The sequence below is a fragment of the Syngnathus acus genome, chromosome 2, assembly GCF_901709675.1.
Source record: "Syngnathus acus chromosome 2, fSynAcu1.2, whole genome shotgun sequence".
Classification (NCBI taxonomy): domain Eukaryota; kingdom Metazoa; phylum Chordata; class Actinopteri; order Syngnathiformes; family Syngnathidae; genus Syngnathus; species Syngnathus acus.
In genome coordinates, this window is record NC_051088.1 from 13,974,530 (window position 1) to 13,992,995 (window position 18,466).

Sequence of the window (18,466 nt, forward strand, 5' to 3'; positions counted from 1 at the left end):
TTTGGCCACCTCTGCTGCCATGAGGTAAGCCAAGTGCAGTAATCCCGTTTTTTTGGGGGTGGTGCAGCGCCCTCTCGCGGCGCATCCCGTCACTTACGTGACGTCAATTCAGCACTGGGAGTGAGACAGTTCCCTCCCCCCCTACGAAACCCAGCGCGCCTGCACGTTGCATGGGTCCCCAGCTATCGATACACATTTGCCCGCTGGGAACCGTCCCGGCGACATAAAACTGCTGGATTACAGGACGAGAAATAGAAGAGACGGACGGGAGAGGGGTGGGGGGTGGGGGGGACGATTGGTTGTTCATCGTGAGGATAAGAGAAAGCCGAGTCCACCCTTTCACTTGACAACGCGACAACAAGCGAGCTGAAAGGTATGGGAATGTCGTCCTGACCGCTTAAATGCTAACGAAACGCCAGGTCTGGAATCACAGTGCGTGCTTTTACGCGTGAGGTTCAGTGCGGCGCCGCTCACGCTACACCAATAAACGATGCCGTTTATAGACGAACGAAGAACCATCGACGATGCTTGCTTGCTTGCTTGATTGTTTGAAGATCGTATGTGTGTGACGAGAAAGCGCACATTCCGTATCATTTGCGCCGGTGCCAACATTGAGTAAATGTACCGACGCTGCGGCACTTTGACTTGGCACGCAGCGTAGTGGCTTGCAATGCACGCTGCACCTCGACTACTGACTGTCAACATCACATCCTCGGTTATTTTAAGATTGAGTTTACTGCATGCATGCATGCATGCATGGCCGCGCGCGCGAGTACGCGCATCTCAAAGGCCCACTGATTGTTTATTCCCTGATTTCTACGCTCTGTTTTTCGCCGTGGTTCTTCTTATGCGACGGTGCAGTCCAAGTCACGGAGCCGCTGTGTGATTTACTGTGTGAAATGGGCATAAGCCCCCCCTCCTTTCCTACACACAAACAACCTCACGGGGACGATTATGCAATTCATCATTTTCCAGGCATGCACATACTTAATGCATGGAGTCATGGTTGGGGGTGGTGGGGGTTTGTGTGCCGTCATCTCCGCGAAGAAGTGCAGGTAACAGAGCAGCAGCAGCACCATGCTTTCGTCGACTCATTCATAAAGCCCATTTCCACGCTGGTTGATAGCTCCACTGGGCAGGTTGCACGAGTTTCCATTCATAGGCAGCAGAATGAGGATTTTCTGCACGACTCAGACATGGCTTACCTTTTGGAAATGTGTGATTATTTTGCCCAAATGATCCTTTTTTTCATCCATCCATTTTATATGCTTATCCTTATGTATGTTGTTGGAATGTGGGAGGAGGTAGCTGTAAGAAAACATCTAAGCAAGCATGAAGAGGACAGGCAAACTCCACACACGAGAAGGCCGACAATTAAACCAAACTGTGATGTAGACATGCTTACTGCCATGGTACTACCACTGGGCTACCGAGATTTAATCTCCTGATGTTTGAATTAGAGATGTGTTTCACTAATAACAATGCATTTCATTATCTTTACCTTTAGGTCATATTCTCCACTGTCCATCCACCATCCACCCTAACCTGCTGGGTTGGGAAAACCCCTGATGAGTGGGACCTGTATCCATGAGCCCCGTGCCCCTTCCCCCTCCCTGTCAGGCTTCAGTACCCCGGTATCAGAACCCCCTTATCGAAGACTTGATGGTGACACCCCAGCCTGCACCCCGGAAACGGACCTGACCCCCACACAGTGTGTCCTCCGAAACGTGCTGTCAATTGACACTGGTGGGTCGGGGGCACCGGGAGGCAGCAGTCCCACGCCCAGTGATGGACCTTCAGGCCATTTTGACAACAGTGTGCTGAAACTACACGAACATGAAGCCTGCCAGTGTGGCAGTGGGGCCGAGGCGGGCCACAGTCCGGAGGCCGGCGCCGTCCGGAGCCATTCGGAGAATATTCGGTTTCAATCGGGTAGTGGAGGGTTTTTGGAGGGTCTGTTTGGATGTCTAAAACCTGTGTGGACCATGATCGGGAAGGCCTACTCCACTGAGCACAAGCATAGCCATGAAGGTACGTGATATTGTAAATTTTGTGCTTCGGGATGCTTGGCACCACGTGACAAATAGTTTGTAAGGCAAAGCAATTCATATTGGCACATTTTATACACAAGCCAATTCAATGTGAACAGCCGAAGATATTCAAAGGCAGAGCAAAGAGAACAAAAGTTCATATTTTGTTAAAATACTAAAAGAATGAAGATTGATGTTTAAATATATTTACAAACTAAAGATTTAAAGACATTCAAAAGCAAAAGAGCGAAGAAAAAACGAAATTGAGTTTCAAAATATTTAAAAAAAATCAAAGGATGGAATGTGAAAAATAAAATTTTGTTTTTAACCTGGATTTAAAATCATTCATACTTGGGGCTGATATCACTTATTCGATTTGCGTGTAGCATAACAGCTAAATGCCGCTTCACCGTGTTTGCTTGGAAACCTGGGCTGCATTAATTGACCCTGGAAATAAAAGCATGGCAAAGCTTCTTCTGGTCTGCAACCCTTTCAGTATGGAGATATTTTTCAAAGTCATTTGATGTGACCGCTGAAAGTCAGGTCTCAATCTAGTAGCATTTCAAGATTTTGGACATGGCCTTTGTTTTTTAAAAATAGTGACTCCAAGTGTTTGCTAACAGCAGTCCTGTTTTCTTCGTTGCCAAAAACATATTTCCTCAATTTTGTCAGGGTTACATCATCATCATCATCACTCTTACACTCGTCGACCAGCTAAAATGAAGTAAGAACATTTCCAAATAGGCCCGACTGAATGCTGTCTCACAATCCTCTCAGGGCTAACATGATGGGAGGATTAAATGAACATATTTATAAAAAAAAAAAAAAAAAAAAAAAAAAAAAAAGATTGTCTCTCACCAGTTTGCCACTGTTGTCTGTTGACACAAATCAGACAGAGTGAGTTTTAGCAGCTAGCTATGGGGAAACGTCGTGTGCATCCGTCTCTGCTAAAGCGGGCCTCCAGAGAGCTTCACACTTCAGTGGACCTCATGAAGAATAGATTCGCTTCTCTCTTTGGCTCTGCCTGCTGCATTTCTCTTTAGTGGCCAAGAACTCTGTTATTTAAGGTGTGGAAGACAGATCCATTCATTTTCTTTCAACAAGAACAACACTGCTGATTATGCTAATCACAGTATTGTTTGTCTGTCTGTTTAATTAATTTGATTAATTGTTTAATTAATCGCTATTATTTGTCAGCCTGCGCGTTGCAAGATGCCCATTCTGTGGTGAAGCACGTTCCGAACCCATTGACTCAAATTGGAGGGTCTGAAATGAATGGAATGTTTCTTCTTAGTTTGTTTCTATTTGCCGGTCTCTGTTCAGAAAGCTGGGAGGTTCCATTTGAGGAGATCTCCGACCTGCAGTGGGTGGGCAGCGGGGCGCAGGGTGCCGTCTTCCTCGGCAAGTTCCACGGAGACGATGTGGCTGTGAAGAAAGTACGAGACATCAAGGAGACTGAAATCAAACATCTTCGCAAGCTCAAGCACCCCAACATCATTACTTTCAAGTAGGTTCTCCTCCAGTTCTCCTACATTCCATTTGTTTACCAGATCATTAAGCGTCCTCATGGAATTGCCGTGTTTTTGTCTAGGGGCGTGTGTACCCAGGCTCCTTGTTACTGTATCTTGATGGAATACTGTGCCCAAGGGCAACTATACGAGGTGCTGAGGGCAGGTCGTAAAATCACCCCCTCACTCCTAGTTGACTGGTCCATGGGCATCGCAGGAGGCATGAACTACCTACACCTTCATAAAATCATACACCGAGACCTCAAGTCCCCGAAGTAAGTTAGCAATTCACCCCATTACATTTTCTAAGGCTGCTTTTTTCTGTCATCCGTTTGTCACACTCCAAACCAGCAGAGGTAGCATTGTGCTACAATTGGTTGTCCAAATCTATCAATACAAAGAAAATGTTCACTTTTTTTAACTTGCTAGCTAATATTTGACGCTTACACATGGAGACGTGGCTTTTTTGTACTTTTGGGTAAAAAGTAGCATTACAAGAATCACATGTTTCTGCACCGTATTATCAAGAACAGGATATTTGACAGTAAAAGCACTTTGATATTCTTTTTTTTCAGCATGCTGATCACACACGATGACCTGGTAAAGATCTCGGACTTTGGAACCTCAAAGGAGCTCAGCGACAAGAGCACAAAGATGTCTTTTGCAGGCACTGTAGCCTGGATGGCTCCTGAGGTCATCCGGAATGAGCCCGTGTCAGAAAAGGTCGACATCTGGTAGGTGCCATCTTTGTAACCGACTATCTTTCTAGTGAGGATAACGTTCCAAATCGTCTAGTCAGTGTTGCTACTAGTACTTATTTTTGATTTTGCATTCTCTATGATTTTCTCGTGAGACTGTTTATTGGAGCTTGAACCTGACTTTAAGGTCATTTGGAGTGGTGCTGTGGGAGATGCTCACCGGAGAGATCCCTTACAAAGATGTAGATTCATCAGCCATCATCTGGGGCGTGGGAAACAACAGCCTGCAGCTGCCCGTACCTGAGAGCTGCCCCGATGGTTTCAAGGTCCTCCTCAGACAATGCTGGTGGGCAATTAGTGGATATTGGAAGTGAGGCAGAGCAGAGGATTAGAGGCATAAATAAATAGATACAGTAAAAGCTGAAACGATGGTTATTGGGTTCAATCTGGATTTATGCAGGAACTGCAAACCCAGGAACCGGCCTTCGTTCCGTCAGATCCTTCTCCATCTTGACATAGCGTCGGCTGACGTTCTGTCTACTCCTCAGGAGACGTACTTCAAGTCGCAGGTATCGTTGACAAACCCGGTCGAATGTTTGTCTTCTAAGAAGACTTTGATTTTGAAGGGCGTGTCTGAATTTTTGGTTTTGTGATCTCTGTGTCATTTCATTTATCCCAAAAGCTGTTGGTTGGATATTGTGAAGAACACAGGCTTGCTTCTGTATAATGTACATCCAGTCTACAGTATTTGTGGATGCACGCAGCCAATCACCCACACAGTCTTGCTTAGTCATCTGATCTGTTGTGTGCCAACAAAAGAGAACCACCTCTCAAGTCAGCCTCTAACTATATGCAGCTGATCAAAAAAAAAAATCTGCTCACATCAGGCTGAATGGCGAGAGGAGGTGAAACAGCACTTTGAGAAGATTAAATCCGAGGGGACTTGTTTGCACCGACTCGATGAGGAGCTGATCAACCGACGCAGAGAAGAGCTCAGGTTTGGGGCTTTTCTTTTTTTCCATTTGGAAAGTTGTGCTCTTAGTGTGTTTGCGCACACGTCACGAATGAGGCCACTTGTCACGGAGTCTGTGCCATTTCTTGATGTCACTCCTTTATCCATGCCCGAGGGTGAATGAAAGTGACTTGAGTGCATGCCAGTTGCTGAGGATTGGAAGTCTCTCATGCGGATGCACGATGACATCACCCAGCTTTCCCCCCTTGTGTCAGACATGCTTTAGACATTCGTGAACACTATGAGAGGAAACTGGAGAGAGCTAACAACCTTTACATGGAGCTCAGTGCCGTCATGCTGCAGCTGGAGCTCAAAGAAAAAGAGCTGCAGAGGTTCGACCGAATTCAAACATTTTGTCTTTGGCTCGTGAACGGAATTTGTACAAAGTCACTTGCCGTATGTTTATCTGCAGGAGGGAGCAGTCTTTGGATAAAAAGTATCCAGGTTTTTTTAAACACCACAGCTCCAGGCAGAGCAGCTCTTCCAACAGCATGGACAAGCTCATCAAGAAGAGAAATGTCCCACAGAAACTGCCCTCAGGAAAGCGGTGCGATCTCATTTCAGTTAACAAACCAAACACCCATTCTCTGCAGTGAGGATTATAGATTTGATTTGCTGTTTCCCTCCCCATTCTTTCAGGCCAGACATCCTTAAGTCTGAGGTAATCATTCCCAAAATGGATTCCTCCGTAATGCAAGTCACCATCCCAAACTGCCCCACGAGAAGCTCCACTTCTCCCAGTCGGTCTCGGAGGGTAAAAACACGCCACCGTAAGCCTGGCAAAGGCAGCAGTGGAGATCTGGCAGGACTCAAAGCCAATCAGTCGTCTCCCAATAGAGAGACGACGGCGGCCCAGGTTAACAGCTTGCCCGCTGATTCCGCCAAGAAGCTGCTGGAGCCCTCTGCAGCCTTGCGGGGCCTCGACCCCGAGCAACAGCAAAGGCAGATATCCTCCTCCAGCCCTGACCTGATCTGCACCACGCTAGAGGTGGGCGGCCAGAGAAAAGAGGATCCCCCTGTGGGTGGGCTCCAAAGAGGAGGCGCTTCTGCGGGATTAGGGGAATCGGAGGTGGGGGTCGCCGGTCTGGATGATCTCACTGAAACTCCCCCGCGCAGCGACACTCCTAGCGAGGATGCAGCATCGTTCCCCTTCTCGAGTAGCCCCGACTCGCCTTGTGGGCGGGGGGCGACGGCCGGACGCGGATCTCTTGGATCTCCCCGTCTGCCTCATGACGGAGGCGAGGATAAAGAGGACGGAGCAGGCGCTGTGAGGTTGCCCCGGGGGGCTTCAGGGGGAATTGGGAGTCAGCACCTCACACCTTCGGCCATTCTGTACAGGGCAGCTATTACACGAAAACAGGTAAGAGGAGGGAATTTGGTCCCGGAATTGCCCAGAAAATGCTTTTCTGTTTAACAATTTATGGTCACTACAGAGGCGTGGGGTGTCATCAGAAGAAGAGGAGGGGGAAGTTGACAGTGAGGTGGAGTTACCACGGAGACGGTGTGTAACTTACTCATTTTTCGGACACACGTTTTGAGCTCAAATAATCATTTTGAACCTGAACTGCGTCACATTCCTCAGACGTCCGACGAGTATCACCAAGTGTCAGTCGGTGTCAACCTTCAGCTCGGAGAACCTGTCAGTTTCGGATGGCGAGGAGGGCCATACTACAGATCACTCCCACAGCGGCACCCCCGATGTGGTCAGCACCAACACGGATGACAGGTTGGACTACCGCAGTGACGACCTCCTCTCTCAGGGCTCAGAGATCCCGGCAGACATCACGGATCCCGCGCAGGCTTCCGATGGCCTGTCAGAGAAAGACGGAATGCTGGGTCAGGCCAAAGCAAAGCTGGAAAGCGAGCAGAATCCAAATGAGGTACGCTTGAGCTCTGCATCTTTGGCGGACCTAGAGGGGGGGCCCGTGGGGGAGCTGCCCCCCCCAGGTGCCAGACCAGATAATTGATAATCTCCGGTAAGAAACATACTGTATAATGAAACATTTTCTGAAGAATTTTGAGGGTTTGTGGATCCCTGAGAAATCCTTGACTCCCCCACAGGCCCCAAAGGAAAACAGTCTCTAGCTCTGCTAGTGTCAGTGCCATGTTTTCTTCCTGAAAAGTCTAACAAACGTCTTCCACGCTCTCCTCAGGGTCGGGTCCTTTGTGACGATTCGGACTGCGACAGTGCCGAGCTGGACCAGTCGGGCAGCGGGGAGCCGAGCCGACCTCCCAGTGCTGGAGCATGGATGCCGCCCCCTCAAGCCCATCAAGGGTCACCACAGGCGTCTCACACAGGACCCCCATAGACACCTGGACTTAAATACCTCTAACTTGCATACATTGAACCGTCACCGTCACAGTGCACCGGTCGGCCAGTGCGGCATGTCACGAAGGGTCACAGCTATGACACGTTTTTCACAAAGTTACGAGGGCTACCGAGCGCACTGGCTGGCAAGACTCCAGCACGTGACACACATTTGTCAAACCTGACTGACATTCTTTTGATTTTCTTTTGTCAGCTTGGGTGATATTCTGATAATTGAGACATCTACTCTTTGTCGTCAAAATAGGTACCAGGTACTAATAGGTACCTTTCATTCACCCCCCCATCCCCACTCTGGGAACACCCCCATACACTAATGCATTAAAATACTAATAATGTAAATAACCATGAAATATTTTATTTATAAAAAAACAAAAACAAAGAATAAATGGTTTGCAGCCCTGTGAACAAATGCATGATTATGTTTATAATTTATGATTCGAATGTATCCGTTTTATATTTTGTGGAAGTTTACACTTTTTTAATCCTGAAAGTATTTCCTCTGTTCCTTATGTTAATAAATGTTAGCACTAAAAAGGAGGGGAAAACGGATGGAAAATTTAGGAGGTCTGAGTTGTAAAACACAATTCCCGCTAAGTTTTCCAGCACACAAGACTTGCGTGAGGTTTTTACAAAGGTTGTCGGATTTGTGGTGGAATGGAGACCTTTTGGTTCACGTGAAATGAAAAGGTTGTGATTGTCCAGTAGTAAGTCCCAAGTGTTGTCTTTGGTGAGTGTCAAGTCATGCCTGCACTCACGGCAACACTTTCCTCTGACATGCACTGAACCAGGACAACATTTATTTCAACTCTCTCTAAATAGCAACGCTACTGGTGCAGGTGCTAATAAACGTGAATGTGTTTTTGTAATGAATTTCAAGGACTGGTCGCCTTCATAAAAACCTCCACGGTCCCCCACGACCCTTTAAGATTTCTGCAGGAGTAGCCTGCCTGGTCAAGTATATACACGTAGAGCACTTTGTGGTCACTCGTTGAAATGTTAAGTATCCTTTGAATAGAAATGTTTTGTTTTTATACTGCATTGCACATTTTACCTGTAATATAGGAAGTATATCAAAAGAAAAAAATATGAGCTACAATAAATAATGTATTGGTTAACAAGGTTTGTGCTTTTTGATTCTTGCCATGATCAATATATCCAAGCTTCCAACCTAAGCTTAGTATAAGGCCAGTGTTTTTCTGAATAAGAAGATAAGTAAAACAATGTGTTAAGCATCTCACATGTTTTTTTTTTATTTCTGCATTTTAAGTCTTCAACAATTTAAATGCACCCAGATCTACAATAGTTTGAAATCGTGCACAAAACGTGAGTTTCTTCATCCTGCAAAGAATAAAAATACAAATCTGACCCAGGCAAAAAAAAAAAACAAATCTGAGAAAACTAGTGTTTGTTATTCTATTATCCTTCTAGTTTATCATAATTTATTACCGTAGCATAATATATTTTGAAAGACCAACATCTTTTGTAGTCTTGCAGCATTCCCCAGCCCAGCAGTTAAAAAAAATATTTTCTCTATTTAAAACAAACATTGCAAACGTTATCCTCATAATTAGTATGGTCTTTAGTAAATTTGGAAAAAAGAAAAATATTTGTTTTCTTATTCAGACCCACCCGCCCACATCAGAATGCAATACAAAACAAAAGTCAAAATTTGATGATCAAGAACTAAAACTGATAAAACACAGGAATGACAATTACGGTGGTGAGGTGAGACCAAACAATTTCAAATTCATACAATGGCAAACTTTCCAAATTATTCCTGCAATAGACTTCAACTGAGGCCTTGACCCGTTAAAAACCCGTCAAACTCAATGCATTGCTCAAGAAGCACAGCTCCAAATATCATCAATAGATTCTCTTCTTACAAGGAGCCGTCTTAAATAAAAATAAATATATTCAAAAGGGAAGGGAAAGAACAGTCCATCTATAATGTTTAGTGTTTTTTTTCTTCATTTTTACATTTTCTAAGAAAAATCTGACATAAAAAAACGTTTATGCATTTTCAGATTTTTCTAAAACATTTGAACCTTTATCGATACCATAAAGATATACATTAAAAAAAGAAAAAGAAGTCTTTCGAAATTATTGTAATGGGAATTTCAAAGTTTATAAATAAATAGCATACCGTGATCGTGATGACGCCATAGTTACAACCGAGGCGTATCGAACCCAAACAGAGGAGACAGTGAGTTCGTAGTATTTTTGCATGAAGTTCAATAAGGGACCTCTTGGTAAAAAGTCGGGGCGGGGGCAACATTAGATGCGAACGAGGCTCCTCCATGTCAGTTGGCTGCGAGTCCGGTGGCTTCCGAGGTCAGCCTGTAAAAACAAAAACAGAAAGCTGCAAACTCACCATTTTGAACTGTTTAAGCACTAGAACGCCAGAAGCAAACTTTACCGAGCATTGATCAGGTACTCTGCAAGATTGATGCTGGCGTGGGAGCCGGTGATGGTGACCTGTCTGTCTGTGGAACCCTCCACAGGATTGGCAATTTTTATCTGAGCGCCCGACATCTGACGGATCTCGTTGATCTTGGCGCCCTGACGCCCAATGATGCAGCCGATGAGCTGGGAGAAATAAGAGTAATGTGAGCACAGAGCGAAACCCGGGAAAGACATCGTTTGAGGATCGTGCGACTGAAAACAACTGGGGCTTTACGTCGTTTGGAATGGTGAGCTCATGTGAGCCAGTCTGCGCAGAGGCGTCCATCCCAGCTGCGGAATTGCAAAGAAAGACGGTCACAAAGCGGAACGCATTAGGACCAATCGAAAGCAGCGGCTGCCCGCCTACCCTGGAAGCCCTGGTTGCCGTGTGCAATGGGGAAGGGACTCTGCTGCATGGCCAGCTGGTGAAGTTTGGTGAGCTACCAGAGAGACAGACAGACAGAAAACATACTACTCATATCATGTTGGTGATTACAGCCCGGCGTCAATGAGAGGAACAAATGAAATGGATTATTTCTCCCTGGGTCGTGACACGGATTGATATTGTTTGAAGACGTTAAATGGGACGTGGCAACGTGAGGTGATTGGAAAACTAGGATGAAGCATCTCGGGCGCAAACTTGCAAATATATTGGATCACTTACAGAGGGCCCTTCACTTACATCAGGCTGAGGAATGGCGTGCTGTCCTTGGACAGCATATGCCTGCAAGGAGAGAAAAGCACTTAGGAGGTTGGGACGGTGTCACACGCAGTGTACTTCAATATCCATCAGGGTTCTGTCCTTGAGGTCCTCACATGCACACTACAAAAGTGCTATAAAGGCAACTTTCCCCACAAAACAAACGGGACTAACAGGCTGACAGGACTGCAAACCCAACAATAAAGTAATTTGAGTCGATGACATTCTAAGCCGACTGGCTGTCCTGTGGGTAAAGTTGAGTGCTTTAGGCATGAGTGGAAGGAAGTGTTGCCGCTTTTGTGCTGACGTCGCCACACATCCAAATTGTCAAACCTTATTGGCTGTGTGAAGTTTTCAAATATTGTCTCGCTTCATCTGTACTACGAGATGAGCATTTGGGATCCCGAGTTGAAGAACCACTACTGTAGAGAGCCAAACAGAGACATTCCTACCTGACCACCTGCAAAGATGACTGGAGAGCCTGAGGGTTTAGGTCGGTATGGGATGGTCACTCCCTTTGGAGGGGACTGAGGAAACGGACACAATTAAAAATCAGTAAAACATGGCAGATCTCAAAAGGTTGTTTCACCCTCAAGAGGTGTTACCTCAAGCATGACAACGCAGATCTGCTTGACACACTCAATGATGGACTGCGGAGTCCCTGCAACAGTGATGGCACGTTCTGTTGAGTTGGGCAGCATGTCCCCTGCTACTTGTACCTGAGCTCCTGCTGACTGTGGGTGGACACCAACAATCACATGGAATAAAAAACTTGACACGGGCGAATTGGATTATGCTAGTTTTGGCTGAGGGAGTAAAAGACCTCATTAAAGATGCTGCAGCTATTTATTCCCATGTACAACATGAATGAATTGAGGCAGGGTGTCTATTTGAGAAAATCTGGTGTTATCACAATTTAAACGTATTACTTCAGAGGACATTTGTTTGAATCCTCTCAATGGTCATTTGCCTCTTATGCAAAACAATTGCAAAGTGCACTGTGATTGGTAGAGGACACTCTTGAGCGGACCAAATGCAATAGGAGTTGTCAGATTATGAAGACGCACTTCTCTGATTTCTTTGATCTTGCAGCCCCCTTTGCCGATGAGCGAGCCGCACTGGCTGGCAGGCACAACGAGGCGCATGGTGACTGGTGGTTTGCTGGTGGCTGTACTATTAGTCATGGAGGTGCTGATGTCCTGAGGGAGAAAGCCACACGCAAGTTGTTCAGCTTGAAGTTCACCGGCGGAATCTCGCCTCATCATCAAACGTAGTTTACGCATCCAAACCTCCTCCAGTTTCTCTATGATCATGGAGAACGCTTTGAAAATGGAGGTGGTGGGTCCTGCCAGGGTTATGATCCTCTCTGGACAGTTCCCCTCAGAGATGTTGATGCGGGCACCACTCTGCACGTACAGACAAGCCATGTCGCAAATGATGAAGCACAAGTGGAATCATATGATCGCTTTCTTGCATCTTACCTCTTCTCTCATTTTCTTCACTGACTCTCCTTTCTGTTGAGGAGACAAAAATCATTTACATAACAAACAGGAGTGCGAGAAGTACACAAGATCCATTTAAATGCGCAAAACAGCATACCTTGCCAATGATACTTCCAACCTCCTACGGAATAAACACACAAAACGTAAATTATAAGTGCACAAATGGGACAATGGGTAGCTCTTAAAAGTCTGCAGCCACAACTCACCTTTCCATGCATGAGTAACCTGATAGTTAAGGTGACATTAAGTCCTCCTTCAACGAGACTTGAGTCCATTGATGCAGCTGGATGTGATATACACGAGTGAATCTTTGGTCACAGGCCAAGTGCCTGCAAAAGCGTGGAAAACAGCAATGTCAAAGACAATTCAAGCAACTGAATCTGTGTAAGAAGTGGAAGTGTTTATTTACGAAGATGTGTAGATGTGCGATGCTGCATGGTCGTGACAAAGTACTTCTGCAGCACTTTGCAACCGCGAATGACGGAGATAGACACATTTGACTGCTGTACTGTATTTCGCATTCGACTGGCGCGAGTCCACCCATTCACGGCAGTACAATGACCCACTGTCTACGTGGGGCGCCGGCTATTTCATGGTACCGAGAAGCAGAAGCGACATATGCTACTAGTACTATCCGGTTATTGCAAGTGTCAACGATTGTTTTATCACCTGGGATTCGAGTGCGTTCGTGCCAAGAGCTTCTTAGCAGGCAGCAGGGGGCTCCGAATGGGAAGCTAACACCTCCACTTAAAAGGTAAGTCTACATCACAATCTGTCTGTCACGCAAGCAGACGGCAGATGGAAGTTCGACACCAGACTATACAAACTGGATTCCAATTAACATTATGCCTTATTTCACAAATGATTATTTGGCTTTTTTGACAATATCATACCAATAAAACATCAAGATCGGCAGCGACAAGCTAGCACGCTCGATCGGCTAGTTAGCATAACCGGTAATTTTCCATCCGGCTTGCTAGCTTAATCGTCGCCTCATCCAGGAAATAGTCACAACCCGCGGCCTTCAAAAGCAATGGGGAGCAGCGACTTCTCGCTGTCCTTCAGTCTACCTAGCAAAGCTAAAGGGAAAAGAGCGCCCAAACGCACATACTGCCGCCGCGTTTGGATCGCTTACCCGAACCGTCCGTCGACGTATGTCCAGGGGGTGGGTAGGGTGACAAGGGAAGAAGGGGGAGAGGTTCGGGAGGGACTTTGAAAAGGATCCGGGGAAGAGGGAAAAGACGCCGTGCTTCGATGGGACTCCACTCTTCCGCTTCGCACAAAAGCCAGACTGAATTCAACTTTGACCTCTCGACGGCCACGCCCCTCGCGTGCGCTACTTCCACTGACAGAAAAAATACACAACTTCGCTATTTTTCTCCAAACTGAAAAGACGGGTACAATGAATAGTTGGTATTTAAATAGTAAATAAATAAAAATGGCAAGTATATTTTAACTTCATGGGTTTCCACACTTGAAAAGGAAGGACTTGACCAGACTGGGATTTCACTCTTTGTTCGGGTTTTTATTGAGCGAAACAATCAAGGTGAAAAACCTTTACAACATACAAAAATTGATGAGTTGAAATAAAAAGGTACAATATTTTTCCAAATAACACAATGCAGCTTAGTTTGTGTTGTTTGCAGTTTATGAACTCTGGTGTGTGCACGTTCTCAATAAGGATAAATTGCGCTCGGATGTTGAGGCGCTCTGTGGAGCTCCACTGCGTGCTGCGCGTTCACGCCGTACACCTGCAGTGACCCCTTGTGGTCACATGTACCCGCAGACAGGTGCGCACCTCCCAGGTCGCCGCAACAAAAAATAATAATAAATATACATAGGAAGTTAGTTTTTTCATATTTGTACTAAATTGTATTTAAATTACTGTTATACAGTAACATTTTTACAGCACTTTAACCACAACCATTATGATAAACCTATATATTTTTTAAAACACCGATCAACGCATCCGTGACCGGTGTACATAAACGTGAGTTGATCAATGCTGTTGGAAACCAGTGCACATAATTTACACAAATAGTTTTCCCATAAAAAATTAACACGCGCATATAATAAATTAGAAATGGCGACTTCCATAATTGCAGTTCAATTTTGTCCTTGCTAAAGTTAAATATGAAGCCACTAGATGGCAGAATTATACCAATAGGCAGGGAGTCATATTTGCCATATAATAAATAGACAGTTGCGTGACCAATCTCTATTCAATTGGCCTTCTCTGTACTCATGGTCAGAGGGACTGGGGTATTTTAAATATGAATTAGGCAAAATGTCCCTTCAGGCTTTGGTCATCGATGCTATTTGTCGTCATTCAAAAGTAGTTTTGCTGATGCGGAAACAACCAGTCTCTCGATATTCGACCTTTGGCCTGCAAATAATACAATCTGCTTTCCTATTCATTTCTTGATTGATGACTTTAGAATTCATGATAGATCGTTTTGCTTAGTTGGCCATTGTTTTTGGTTATTTCCCTCTTGTTTCCCTCTTGTTTGACATTCTGCTGTAATGAAGGAAATTGATTGTCAGATGATGCTAACTTGAATCAGAAGAATAGAAACACAGGGCTCGATAGTAAAATCCGCAGAACCACATTGTCGTATCAAGCTATTTATGAACTTTGGAGAAAAAAAAGGGATTTCCAAATGGAACAGTATAGCCCTGTGACCATGTTTTCATGGTCTGCTTGCCATATATTCTGCCTGACTGCGCTCAGCATATGTTCATTAATCTGGTGCACATCAGAGCACCCACAATACAATCAGTCAATGGCCAGCCTATTAAAATAAAAAAGATTCCCCATAATCACACTTTTGTCAAGGTAAAGCAAACATTTCTATATGCCTCCATTTCACTCTAATGTTTACATTTTTATTTTTTCCCCATGGCAAAGCCAAGGCAGAGATTATTTTGCTAAACCATCTGCGGAGCTGCATGATTGTTGCCTGCCTTCTGTTGTCAGTGGATTCATATACAGATTGGTCCCAACTAAAGAAATGTGTTTGCTCACTTCTCAGATAAATGTACAGCAGTTTTTAATTGATGGGTGCAATAGAATAATGGAGGCTCTTCAGTTTTTCCATTGTTTTGCTTTGCCTTTCATGTGCGTCTTCATAGTGTGTGCCTGTTCTTAAATAACTGTCTGCGTACTTATATCACAATTTTTTTTTTCCTCCATTACACTTTCCCATACTCTGTTGTACTCCCACACCAATGTAAACTCCTTGAGTTTCCTGTTTTTCTCCTTGGCTTCTTTTATCCACAATGCTGCCTAGCGCTCTTACTGGCTCTCCTCTCCTTTCTTTCTTCTACTACTGAGTGCTCATTGATTAGAGCACATGAAATGTATGATGAAATGCCACTCGCCCACTTAACATCCTCTTGTCAGTGGCCCCTGACAACCCACTCTCTCTGTGTATTCCAAATGGCATGTTCAGGGTAATATTGTCATGTGAAAAGAGATGGGCAAATGATCCAATGTCATATAAGACCACAGAAAACGCCTCTGAGATCAAGTGCTATTTACTCTCTTTGGCTCCATTTTTTTTCATCTGTTAAAGCAATGACAGTGAGAAACTGGATGACAAACTCAAAGCCAGAAATGTTTCCAATTAGTCACCTCATTAATGAACATGAAGAATATTGCTTTAAAGATGAAAGGTCTCCCAAAAAATAGATGCACTAAGGAGGATTAACTTAACTCATAATATAACTCATAATTTAACACAAATTGTTCACACTACACAGTGAAGATGTTTTCCACTTGTGTGTGCAGTAGGATGGAGTTTGTGTTTTTGCTCGAGCCGTGGGCATATCTACAGACTTGTTAACGCCCCCAAATTAGAATGAATTCTCTCTGCAGGAGGGCAACTGCGATGTCACAACCCTCCCACAGCCATAGAATCCCCAGAGGGTCACAGTGATGAGGGCAATGTTTTCTCTGTCAACTGTCCAGACGGAAAGCAGAAAAGATGCAGCAGCACCGTGACGCACCGCGGCAATGGGATGAAGGACTTTCACAAATAGGTTTCTCCCGCAGAGACAAATAATTGGTATGGTATCTCGGGGGCACAAAGATGAGGAACCGCCTGGATTTTAACGTCAATTATGTCAATCCTGGAAGAAGAGAAATTACATCCAAGTGGGAATAACACACACACACACACACACACACACACACACACACACACACACACACACACACACACACACACACACACACACACACACACACACACACACACACACACTGAAACTTGGTTTGCTAAGATGTGCTGTTGACACTGGGGGAAGCCTGCATGTTTTCATCAGACTGGTAACTTTACCATAGTGACATGGATTTTTTAAATTGTATTTTCTGAAAGATGAAAGCCATTGGCCGGCTTTTTACACCCCTTAGGATATGCACTCTTGGATCAGATACACTATTACAGTATTAGTCATGGTGTTATCCAATCATCCAAGCCACCCTTTGTTCCTGGATTTTACTCCGCTATTCAAAAAATTGTCCGATTTATGTACTTGATGCTGCATGCATTCATGCCTTTGAAACATTTGACTGGCCTGGATTCACTCAAGGGTACCAAAGATAATGATTTATAAAGGGAGTTCAACACAGTACAACTTGTGTAAACTGACGATAGGTCATGAGTTGCTTTGGTGTTGTGCTCAGCAACCAATATTTGGTCAAAGAGGAACTCAAGTAAGCGCTAATTGAGACGTCAAAAGGCAAACGTGTATAATTAGACATAACTTGACAGCATTTGACATCATACATTCATAATGTTGTGATCACTAACAATTTTTTGGGGGGAATAATGTCTGTCTTTACACTGCATTCACTCATTTTAAAAGGCCAATTAAAAAGATGTATTTCATGCAGCACTTGAACTTGCAAAAAGTGACTTGAGCATCTCTTCTTAACAAAGACAGAGAACACAGTCAAATATGAGAGCTTTTCTTCCTCCGGAATGTTTAGAGTGCTTCTACATTGTCCATACTGGCACTTTGTTGGTGTGGCTGAATCATCCAAGATGAGCTCTCTCTGATCGACTTGCTGATAAAACACGCACGCGTGGTGTGATTCATCCACTGTGAAACCGTCATGATGACTCCGTAGGGTTGATTTCGGGGGCCGAGTCGTGGGCCCTCGGACGCCCCCACCCCACCCCCACCCGCAGCGCACTCATCCCACGTCTCGTCGGAGTAAAAGGCTGCTGCATCAGCGGCAGCCTCCCAACAGAGCTCCCCGTGCCGCCATGGAGCTTGTGCGCCGCTGAGCCGCATCCAGCGGAGGGCGGCTCGATAGAGTGACTCTTGCGTTTTTCCACGCCGTGATACTGGGGCGTGTTGTTTACCTTCTAGAGATAGAAAGAGTCGCTTGGCGGAGATTTGCTCGACATGCAAGAGGAGGATAACTATTGGCGTGTGACAGGCAGCAACATCTGCAGCTCATCGCAATAAAAGGTAAGCAAGGTACGCTTGCCGTTTTCACGCCAGGCGTTGCGCCTTTCGGTCATTTCAAACAAGCCCCCGATGATCGATGGGAGCTCAGCAGGCTGCATTGTTACGTCGACCGGCCACCTACTGACGATTTCCCGTTTCGAATAAGTCACCGTCTTCGAGTGTAGGAGCGCGCAAGATGCAGAGACTTGTAGGTGCGTGTGACGCCGACAGCCTGTTTGCATGATCCTGGCAAGTAAGGTTCAGCTCAGGATGCCTATGGAGTACACATATGCTCCTCGGAACCTCAGCCCAGTCTGTGGATTGAGGCAAATATCTGCATGGGAGACGTTCGCAACATGCGTGTGTGGCCTCGAGGCAAGTTTTGGAAAGGCGCAGTGATGCAGGTTTCTGTGATTGCACAACTTGGTGCAGAATTTGAAATAATAAAATGAATTAACTTGCCTTTCAAAGTTTATTTCCTGGGGAGATTAGATTTATTTTTAGTTTGCCTGGTCCTGCATGCCTGGGTTGATTCATATCACCACTCGCCTCCTCTGCTGTTGTTGACGAGGCTGCATTGTGTTGATCGATAGCCTGTTTGGATCGAGGCCTGTGTTTCACTTGTTGTCAAACAGCAATCTCGACAATTAAAAGCTCGTTTGTTAGTGGAAGATTGATTAATAATTCATCGGCAGGATGGGACCGCAAACCTGTGGATGGCGCACAGAGGGGAGGGGAGGGGGGGGGAGCTTGTCAGCCTCTGAGACACCTTGAATGATTGGCAG

At 45.2% G+C, this 18,466-nt stretch overlaps 3 protein-coding genes and 1 long non-coding RNA gene across 5 annotated transcripts in view; 2 read left to right on the forward strand and 2 right to left on the reverse strand.

Annotated features, from left to right (window-relative positions):
- Positions 1–126: 126 nt before the first annotated feature.
- Positions 127–8,695, forward strand: map3k12 (mitogen-activated protein kinase kinase kinase 12). The gene is made up of 14 exons (XM_037277080.1): positions 127–373; positions 1,508–2,031; positions 3,354–3,537; positions 3,622–3,813; positions 4,114–4,272; positions 4,424–4,582; positions 4,697–4,805; positions 5,124–5,233; positions 5,464–5,580; positions 5,661–5,795; positions 5,888–6,608; positions 6,682–6,749; positions 6,831–7,128; positions 7,402–8,695. The coding sequence occupies exons 2-14, from the start codon at positions 1,569–1,571 to the stop codon at positions 7,555–7,557; spliced, it is 2,871 nt and encodes a 956-aa protein (XP_037132975.1). The 5' UTR covers positions 127–373; positions 1,508–1,568; the 3' UTR covers positions 7,558–8,695.
- LOC119137628 lies at positions 2,105–4,551 on the reverse strand. Its single transcript, XR_005100956.1, has 2 exons — positions 4,457–4,551; positions 2,105–3,455 (listed from the first exon to the last, which is right to left on the reverse strand). It is a non-coding gene; the product is annotated as an uncharacterized LOC119137628 (long non-coding RNA).
- Positions 8,696–8,802: 107 nt separating the features above from the next.
- LOC119137620 (poly(rC)-binding protein 2-like) lies at positions 8,803–13,525 on the reverse strand. Of its 2 annotated transcripts, none has more exons than XM_037277100.1 (13): positions 13,357–13,525; positions 12,428–12,550; positions 12,319–12,342; positions 12,201–12,233; positions 12,009–12,125; positions 11,787–11,918; positions 11,325–11,453; positions 11,172–11,246; positions 10,702–10,743; positions 10,387–10,459; positions 10,255–10,310; positions 9,994–10,163; positions 8,803–9,914 (listed from the first exon to the last, which is right to left on the reverse strand). In XM_037277100.1, the coding sequence occupies exons 2-13, from the start codon at positions 12,494–12,496 to the stop codon at positions 9,878–9,880; spliced, it is 957 nt and encodes a 318-aa protein (XP_037132995.1). In that variant the 5' UTR covers positions 12,497–12,550; positions 13,357–13,525; the 3' UTR covers positions 8,803–9,877. The 2 variants fall into 2 exon arrangements, with proteins under 2 accessions (XP_037132995.1, XP_037132985.1); XM_037277090.1 differs by having other exon boundaries at positions 10,684–10,743.
- Positions 13,526–17,434: 3,909 nt separating this feature from the next.
- Positions 17,435–18,466, forward strand: part of dlgap4a (discs, large (Drosophila) homolog-associated protein 4a) — a 41,300-nt gene continuing 40,268 nt past the window's right edge. Inside the window, exon 1 of the mRNA XM_037276967.1 lies at positions 17,435–17,702. The gene's annotated coding sequence lies outside the window, so the exon portion shown is untranslated. The remainder of the gene's footprint in view (positions 17,703–18,466) is intronic.